Here is a 9,663-nt window from a genome sequence, read left to right as displayed (position 1 = left end):
GCTGCCTAGAACACGAGTTTTGAGTTCCTTATTTGCAACACTCCAAATGTAATGTATGATGCAAGATCTTTAAAAAACCTGCTGACGCTGGAATTTCTAGCCTTGTGTTGTTAAAATTAAGTCTTGCTTAAAATCTACCTCATTTCTAGGGAACACTCCCTCCCCAATATTTCTTCATTTTACCATTAAATATATTAGACTTGAATGTTTTTGAGAATAGACAGTGATTGCCAAGCCGCATAAAAATGCTTTATTTGGGGGGTCTCCTTATGGGACAGCAAGAAAGGTATGAAGGGCGTGTTATACCTTTACTGAATCATCTTGGAGGCATTTTGTGATAACTGTTGCATTTCATTAAAGTTGCAAGAAAGCAGACTTCTCTGCCCTCCCCCCTCCCATTAAAAAGAACACTGAACAAAAACTCAAATGATGCAATGTTTTCCCCTTCTCTTTTTACCTGGGCTGGAGGAATGTTCTGCAAAAGAAGAACTATACTGGGGAGATTTCATCTCTGTTTCAATTGGTCATCAGAGCTGAAGGAATGCGTGAAAAAAAAATGAGCCACTTATGAATACGATCAGATAAGGAATTGGAAAAGCATTGTTCGGGGTGGGGGGTGGGGGAGAGACCACAAGGAGATGAAAAATCCTGGCACAGCCTCTGCCAAAAAAAGTCTAGAGAACAAAAGGATCTTGACAGCTTTGAGATATAATCGGAACACATCTAAGATAATGACATGGCAATTTAATGGAAGGTAAGTATGAATAGCTAATCATCGTCATAGGTGAATGGAACCTCCAAAACCAGAGGCAGTACCCCCTGTGAATATCAGTTGATGGGGGAGCAAATAACAGGAGAAAGCCATTCCCTCAAGGATTTCTTGATGCATCTGGCTGGTAACAGGATGGACCCTTGGAGAGGGGTGGGGGAAGGATGGTCCCAAACTGGAGAGGGGTGGGGGAAGAAGGGGGCTACTCTCTTCACTTTCTTGGGAGATAACAGCAGAATTTACAACTCAACCCTCTGCACGTTTACTCAGAAGCTACTGTGACTTAGTTGAGGTATACACCCAAATTATACCTTGAATTGAAACCACGAGCATCCTCAGCACAAGTACAGGAGCTAATTCGACCTCAGCCATCAAATATAGGGTGCAACTCCAGGTTTCCTGGGCTGCCTTCTTTTCCTGTGCTTTTTATTTCTTTGTCCTAGTTTCTCCCTGACCCTATTCAAGGCTGAGGAGCACTGACATCGCAATCAGAAGGTCCCAGGTTCAACCCTTAAGAACGTAAGAAGAGCCCTGCTGGATTAGACCAGTGGCCCGTCCAGTCCAGCACCTTGTTTCACACCTTGTTGGCCCTGGAGGGCCAACAAATGGCACAGAAGCCAAAGCCTGCCCCTGAGGTTGCCTCCTAGCACTGGGTTTACTGCCTTTGAATGTGGAGGTTCCCTTTACCCACCATGGCTAGTGGACATTTTGGACCTATCCCACTGAATCTCTCTCACCCTGCTTTGAAAGACCTCTGTGCTTGTGGCCATCACTATCTCCACTGTCATGGAATTCCACAGTTTATTGCTCGTTTCTCTGTCCTGTATCTACTGCCCACCAAATTCATTGGGTGCTCCCTAGTTCTAGTATTATGGGAGAAAAGACTTTCTATCCGCTCTCCATGCACCTTCTGCAGTAAAAGGGTCATAGGCCGCGGAGGCTGAGAAAGGCTTTTCTCTCCCGGAGACTGAGGAAAGCTGCTGCCCCTCCAAGTAGGCGATCTTGAGCAAGAAGGTCTAGCACAGCAGAAGGCAGCATCATAAATTCATGTATGCATTCAGAACACAAAGCAATGTAGGGATTAGGACCAGATAAAAAGGAAGGTGAGGCAAAACCCATAATATAATGCAGAATTAACAACAGGGCAAATGGAAGAATCCAAACTTGACATATAATTGGGTTTCTTTCGCCACTTTACAGAAGGTCCTTTTATTGTGGCCCTTCAAAGCACGCAGGCCATAGTTCATAGAAGGACTGCCTTGTGCTTCTACCCAGAGCGGAATGCATTGAATGCTACATACCCCCTTAACCGCAAAACCACTTTCATTAGTCCTGCACAGCAAATATGTGTGTAACATTGTATGTTCAACAACAGTGCACAGTAATTTTTATTTGCCATTGCTTTAAAGTTTTAAGGGGTTTGTGTGTGTGTGGGGAGGGGATGTCCTCTCTCCTCCTCTATTTTTGGAATGGTTATTTATTTTCTGACCCACCAAAAATGATCTGCCTTTTATGTGATAATCGACATCTCTTCTTTATCCTGTTTCTCATTCACCAAGTTGATAATGCTCTTAAGATACTTCACGAATTCAATCCGGACATCTTCAGGTTCTTCCTCGAGACTGGAGTGTATCAGATGCAATCTTTTCAGCGGCGAAGCTGTCAAGTTCAAAAGGAAAACAGTTAGAAGATGGAGAAAGGTGAAGACTAACATACGAAGCTGTCTTATACAATGTTGGACCATTGGTCTTCCAAGTTCAGTGTTGTCTTCTCTGAGGTCACAGGCAGCGAATGATCTTTCCTAACATAGATCCAGAGGAGTCAGCCGTGTTAGTCTGTAGTTGCAAAATAGTAAAAAGTCCAGTAGCATCTTTAAAACTAAAAGTTGGTTAGTCTTAAAGGTGCTACTGGACTTTTTACTATCTTTCCTAACATCCACTCCCAAAAGACCAACCCATTTTTATGCAGTTAACAGGCATGTGGAGCTCCAAGTCTGGTTGGGACTGTGCTGCATGTGAAAGAGAGGTTAGGCCTTACCCCGCACCCACAACCACCAGCACCATTTTCTTGATCTGAAATGGCCCCAGCAGGGCACTATTTGCACTCTTTGGGAAACATATAGGCACTAATATGGTTATCTGTAGATTTCCCCCCAACAGGGCAAACCGTAGCTTCCTGGAACCATTTCAGATTGGGAAACTCCTCCCTCCTATCACAGTCCTGATTAGAAGTGGGGCATGTGCACCTGAGAAGCTGGGAGATCCAATCATGGACTGCCACAGTTTTGTCCTGCTTAGCCTTAACACTCTTTAATTGTAGACGCCTAGAGTCTGAACCTGGGACCCTCTGCAGGCAAAGATCCTGCTTTACAAGTGAGCCACAATCCCTCTGAAATGAACATATTAACATGCCTTATACAAAGTCCCAGCAGTCCATCTACCGTTCCAGGTCGAACACCTTCTAAAGACCTTTCAACAAGAGATGCCAAGGACTGAACCTAGAACCTTCTGAATGCAAGCCACTGAACTGCGGCCCCTTCCCCTAAATAAAAGTATACTTTTAGTTAAGTGCTGGAAAAATCAGAGTTGCAGTCTTACGCAAAGTGAGGTTCTCTTTGTCTCCTCCGCTGCCGGGCTTGTGATGTGCAATGAGCAGGCACTGGCTGTCAAGAAGCTGCCGCTGCTGAACGAAACAGGAATACCACATCTCAATTTCCTTCAGGTGACTGGGCAACTCTGGGTTGAAGACTATGATCACGCCATGGGAATCCTTCATCAAAGCTGGCCAGCAGGTCTCAAACCTAGAAAGGTAACAAAACCTGTAAGATATCTTACTAGGTAGAGACTTTGCACCGCTTTGCAAATTTTTATATGCAGGCGGTTCATTTGCATTACCTCTCCATTAACATGGTAGGTGCCAGGCCACAGAAGGCAAATATGTGGCTCTTCTTCTGACGAAGGGAGCTTTGACTCTCAAAAGCTTATACTCTGAAAATCTAGTTGACCTTCAAGGTGCTGCTGGACTCAAATCACGTGGCACGTGACTCCTCTGGAGCCACCAAATCTGTGCCTTGCCAGGCATTTCATTTTTTAAAAATAAATTCAATGCATTTTAGAAAATCTGATAAGCCTGTCCCTTTTATCAAAAGGATATTCCTTCCAGGTGGAATGACCAAGAGCCCCGGCATTGCCCAGAAAAGAAAACAGAGAAGGTCCTAATCTATATTGAAAGAAATGTGTTTTTCACACGGGGACAGGCTCGTGTAGTTTTCCTGTTGCTGCTGCAGCTGCTAATATGGCACAATGGTGACAGGGCTTCCCGCAAAGCAGGTTTCCTTGGTAGTTTTTTTTTAAAATGTTATATCGATATACTGTTATACCAAGGATGTATCAGGTTCTCAGCTTTAATTTTTTTAAAAAAGTCTTTAGTCTATTTTGCTGCATTTTCTCTGCAAGAAAATGGGCCACATATATTTTTTTTAAACGAAAGCTAAGAATTCAGAAACCTTAACACATATTTTAGTTTAATGGTATAACATGACTAAACTGCCAACTGGCCAAAAAAGAAAAGAGAAACCCTCTACAGTAGGAAGAGGAAATGGCTACTGCAGGGGACTGGCTGTTGTGTGGGCAGGAACACGAAAATACAAGTTTTTTGCAAACATGGCAGCCACCCAGGCTTTGCTGTGATCCTTCCCCAAGATTTGGAGCAAAGCAGCTTTCAGAAAGATTGGAAAAAAGACTAGGAAACCCTGAGAAGTTCACAAATGTGCTACAATGCTGTGGAGAAGGAAAAAAAGCTCACTTCCCCACAGCATTGAGTTCAAGGCAACTATCCAAAGAAAGCCAAACACAGGGACATGCATATAACACAATTCCTGATGACCTACAAAATTAAATTAGACTTTTAAGAAATCCATTGGATCACTGTCCAAGGGTGAGCCAATTAATGTCAGATTTAAAAGTATCTCATGGCCAAATTTTCTAGCCACAGAAAGTGACAACAGCCACAAATTTTCACCTCTAGATGGTCATTTATACTTAATACCCTGCTATCCATCTCTAAAATACACAGTAGCAAATGCCTACATTTAGAGTCAGCAAGCTATATAAAACAGACCTACTTACTTGTGGTCACCTCCACAATCCCACAATTCAAACCGATACTCTGTGCCTTTGCTGCTTTCATTGATATGGGGCTTTTCATATTCCAGGATTCTAAAATTAAATACAAATACACACATGAAGACATCAGTCTGTAAGCTTACTTATACTCCCAGCTGCCACTAGAAACATACACACACTCATACGCACCTCCCCAATCCAACAACCCCTGCAGACTTTGAAAAGAGAAGCTCCTGTGCATGTGTGGCGCATTCCACGGCCGATTCCAGATGGCCAGTAATTGCGGTTTTTCTGCGGAAATAATCGCTTACCGGCCACACGTTCACTTTCGTCTCCATCCGCTTTGTCTCGCAGCGTGCCGTGCCATCCCGCTTCCGGATATTCGCACGGCCAACTGAGGTACCCGGGATTGGTTGTTTCCTCCCCGTCACAGTTGACGTCGGGGGCCTTCATTGGTTTGCATTTCAGGTTTTTTTTAAAAAAATTTTTTTTACGTGTTTTGCGCAAATGCGCAAATGTGCAGGTATGCGAATACGCAGCGTCAACTTTTGTGCATTTGTGCGCATTTGCGCAGTTCAATGTGCACAAACGTGCGACTGCGCAAATGGCGCCCGGTTTTAAAAAAAAAAATTAAGGGAATATTGTTTCCGGCCAGCCGCCAATGGAAGGAAGGAAAGGGGAGGGCCTCTCCACGGCGACGAAGCGTCCAGAAGTGTGCAAACCCGCAATACGGCGTTCACACCGTCCGCTTCTGGAGCGCAACGCAGCACCATGAACCGGAGGTAAGCAGGGACGGGACATTACGGGTTTTTACGAGTGAGGTCGCTGGAAAAGCGAAAGCACTCGCTTTATTTGTGCCCATCTGGAATCGGCCCAGATCAGAAGTACAGTCCTGGATGCCACAGCCAACCCCTTCCTCCAATCAGCTGCTCAACTCACACTACTCAGTATTCCATTCCATCTGTGCACAGGTTTACATTGTACTGGAGCTGTGGGCCAATTATGAGGCACATTTCATTCACCATGTTTCAAGGACAAATGGAAATCATGTCCTTTTCCCTTTAAGTATCCCAGTGTGTTGGACTATGTGTATACTAAACATCAACACTCTATGTCTTGGGGAAGTGCCCTGTCAAGTTCAACATCCTCAATAGCAAGTGAATCAATTTAACAATTAAATAAGGCTGAAATGGAGGAGGGGCAGGAATTAATTTAAAGGAACGCGTTCAGTTTTTTCCATTACACTTCATTGGCAGAGAAGAACCCATGGCTTGATTAGGTAAAGCAGTTCCTTTCACCTCATTTAGGACTCACCTCACCCCTTGAGTTGGGACATAACTGCCGATGCCTTCTGTGCTCTCAGACAAGAAGTTGGCCAAGACAGATTTTCCAGACTGTCACAAATGAGTGCAGAAGTTAGACCATCGTGAATAGTAATACTTTCCTAATACAAAATGCAGTGCAACTTGTGCATTATACTAATCTTGGGATGCTCAAAAATAATAGTCACTATTCTCAGTATTTTTTAAACAGAAGTCCAATAAGCCTCCCCCTGCCTAGTGTTATGGCAGTCAGGCAACTAATACATTCTTACGGGAAGATTTTACCCTTCCTTGCAAGGAGTTCAGAGCACAACCTGTAGCAGAATTCCATTTTATCATCACACTATTCTTATCTAGGCTGTGCCAGATTAGACAACAGGTATGGATCTTAAAAGATGGAATGTACTTGCCACTGCCCCTCCATAAGAATTCCCTGCCCACAGAAAACTTGCACATCAGAAATACGGCCAAACTTTAAATGTTAGTTTTCTAAATGAAGTTTTCTTAAAATATGAGCATTCAGCTATGTGATCCCTCAGGTGCAGCCTGAAGCATTCTAGTCCAATTTTCTACCTCCGTGAGTGCTAGGCCATAGTGATTTCTCCCACAACTTGCAGAATGGCACTATGATCCCAGTTCACAAGAACACACTTTCCACTGTGACACAACAGATCTCATAAACCAAGATTACACAGAAGATGAGTTAATTTATTTAGATAACTTCTACCATTCTTTTATACTAACAAAGCTTAAAACCATATCAATTACCTAAAAGCAGCAAAAATATGAAAGCAAAATTCCTGTTTTATTCTGTCCCAGCATCTGTTATACAGACACCTACTACTTCTGTACATGAAACATCCTTTTCCTAATGATGACTGATAATATTAGAAGTCAAAGCTAGCTCAAATCAGTCCAACATCCTCTACCCAACAGCAGCCAGCCAGATACCTCTAGGAAGCCTACAAAAAAGGAAAAGAGGCATGCCCTCCTCCCTTATAAATCCCCAGAATGCTCCAGAACTCAAAGATCTACTGTTTAAGTACATGGAGGCTCCACTCTGGTCACATTTAGCAAGAACGTAAGAAAAGCTCTGCAGGCTGAGATCAAAGACCCATCTGGTTTTCCCACAGTAGTTCATCAGAGGCCCCACAGGAAGTCCACAAACAGAGGGCTATTGCCCCCTCCAGTAATGGCATTCAGAGGTACACTGCCTCTGTACAGGGAGGCTCCACTTAGCTAGTGTGACTTAAAGCTTTCCATTTCGAGGAAAAAAGGTCGAATGGGGGGGGGTGTTTTGTTGCAAGGACATGGTTTAAATAAAGTTAAAAGACATTTAATTGGTCTTGGAGCTTGCACAATAGCGACCTGACCTCTCAGTCGCTAGTTGAGCTCAAGGCCTCCCCAAGCCAGCCCGAGCACCCACACCTACCTCACTGGGGCCAATGAAGAGAATCTTTACTATCAGCATCCCTCCCGAATAGGCCGCGCGACCTCGGCCTCGCCTGAAAAAGCAACCCGAGCGCAGGCGGGCAAACGGCTTCAGCCAGCTCCACCCACCTCGGCTAGGCAGCGTTGCTAGGGACGTTGCTATGGACAGGAAAAGGTCGCCCCGCCCACAAGGCTGGCAAGGAACTGCTTATCGCCTCCCCCTCCCTGCGCTCTTTACGGGTTTACTTGAAGCTTAATTTTCTCACTATCTTCAATGGGGCTCATTACCACAAGAAGAAGCGTGCAGGAGGATTGTCGCTTTATTTGCTAGCAGGGCTTACAATTGCAGCTCAGCAGTGGAAGTGCCCCACTTTTGTTCCTCTATCCCGGAAGAGCTTCACCTGTTGAATTAGTTACCTGTGTCATGTAGATGCTAAAGATACAGGAGACCTGTTTAAAAAAAAAGGCATTTCTGGAGGGAAACAGGAACTCCAACTGTTTTCTGGTCCCTCTGGGAATTGCCCCTATCCTGTCGTCTGTATATTTGGGGGCTGTCTTATACTATCTTATAGCCCCAAAGATGGCACCAAAGATGATTTACAGAAAGGGGAATAAGTAGGGTTGCCAGCCTCCAGGTGGTGGCTGGAGATCTCCCGGAATTACAACTGATCTCCAGGTGACAGAGATCAGTTCCCCTGGAGAACATAGCTGCTTTGGAGGGTGGGCTCTATGGCATTATACCATTCTGAGGCCCTTCTCCTCCCCAAACCCTGCCCTCTCCAAGCTCCACCCCCAAAATCTTCAGGAATTTTCCAGCCTGGACCTGGCAACCCTAGAAATAAGAGAGGTACATACTTTGTAAACCGCTCTGAGTGGGTGTTAAGTTGTCCTGAAGGGCAATATAAAAATCAAATGTTACTGTTATTATTATAGACCTCAACAACCTTGTCTAATTAAACAGCCAAACTACACAAAAATTCAGAGCAAGCGATGAACAAGGAGTTAGCATAACAGAAACTACACAGCCCAATATTACTGATAATTGACATGTTGATTAATAACCTGTGAAGCTTCCACAGCCATAAAGATTGTTGTTGTGAGGCCTTTATTAGGAATTCACACAGCAGGTCTTACAATAACTAATAGACATCCCCAGGAGCATCCTGGATAATTAACTTAGTGCACTGCTATAAATCTGTTCATGGTTTGCACTTGAATTACTGGCAACAGCTTGCCTCTCTTACTTCCCTTTCTGTAAATCATCTTTGGTGCCATAAATATCTTTCCCCAACCATTTTCTTTCACATACTGGTTATCCCAGCACTCCACCTACCACCCCACCAATATATCTGCTTAAAGATTTAGCTTCCTTTTTTTAAAAGAGCCATATTTGATTCCTTATTGAGCTCATCTAGGCCCCCTTAGCGCAGTAGTACTCACTCCACAGCTTGCGGAGAGCCACATTCACAATTACCATTAAGCAAAAGAGTCAAGGTAGGACCACCTGTCAACCATAAGCCCCACCTGGCAGGGTCTTGACCACTTTCCTGAAACGTGGTAGGTACCATACTGGGAAACGATACTCTGAAAAGCCACAAGCGACATTACCCAATGTGGGTCCTGAGCCACAGAGTGAGTATCGCAGCTTTAGTGAGAGTTGCTAGGGCTTTTATTTCTCAGGAATCAGCTTCCTCCCTTCCCAGGGATGCCAGAAGATAAACCTCTGTGTTTGCACACAATGCTTAGTTTGTCATTGTACTCGCAGCTGTTGAACGTATTTCAAGACAAACAGGTTTTTGAAGCTCTCAAACACACTCAATTCTGCAATTTGACTGCACACTATATAATATTCTATTTATTGGTAATATTTATGTTACCCTCTTTTTACCCATAGGTGTACAAAAGGGTTTAGAAACATCACGCAATTCTGAAATAATAATTTTAAAGAAATCATTAACTTAATCAGCAATAATTTTAAAAAAATTAAAAATAGCAACAATCATTGTAGGCAGCGGAA

The 9,663-nt window shown here is 43.9% G+C and overlaps 1 protein-coding gene across 2 annotated transcripts; it reads right to left on the bottom strand.

Annotated features, from left to right (window-relative positions):
• Positions 1–235: 235 nt before the first annotated feature.
• On the bottom strand, positions 236–7,760 carry IFT22 (intraflagellar transport 22). 2 transcript variants are annotated; one of them, XM_055001480.1, is made up of 6 exons: positions 7,648–7,760; positions 6,208–6,287; positions 4,897–4,986; positions 3,367–3,569; positions 2,263–2,428; positions 236–533 (listed from the first exon to the last, which is right to left on the bottom strand). In XM_055001480.1, exons 1-5 carry the CDS (start codon positions 7,684–7,686, stop codon positions 2,280–2,282), a joined length of 561 nt encoding a protein of 186 aa, XP_054857455.1. In that variant the 5' UTR covers positions 7,687–7,760; the 3' UTR covers positions 236–533; positions 2,263–2,279. The 2 variants fall into 2 exon arrangements, with proteins under 2 accessions (XP_054857455.1, XP_054857454.1); XM_055001479.1 differs by having other exon boundaries at positions 236–2,428.
• Between the last annotated feature and the right edge of the window lie 1,903 nt (positions 7,761–9,663).

The sequence above is a fragment of the Eublepharis macularius genome, chromosome 17, assembly GCF_028583425.1.
Source record: "Eublepharis macularius isolate TG4126 chromosome 17, MPM_Emac_v1.0, whole genome shotgun sequence".
NCBI classification, from domain to species: domain Eukaryota; kingdom Metazoa; phylum Chordata; class Lepidosauria; order Squamata; family Eublepharidae; genus Eublepharis; species Eublepharis macularius.
Note: the sequence above shows the minus strand (reverse complement) of the source record. Positions and strands in the feature narration are given on the sequence as shown.

Excerpts from the sequence above, each read along its gene's own strand:
- IFT22 (XM_055001479.1), bottom strand. The coding sequence starts at position 7,686 with ATGCTGATAGTAAAGATTCTCTTCATTGGCCCCAGTGAG. Across the intron at positions 3,570-4,896 it reads GATTGTGGAGGTGACCACAA|GTTTGAGACCTGCTGGCCAG; the intron begins GTAAGTAGGTCT and ends TTACCTTTCTAG. Across the intron at positions 2,429-3,366 it reads CAAAGAGAACCTCACTTTGC|CTTCGCCGCTGAAAAGATTG; the intron begins GTAAGACTGCAA and ends TGAACTTGACAG.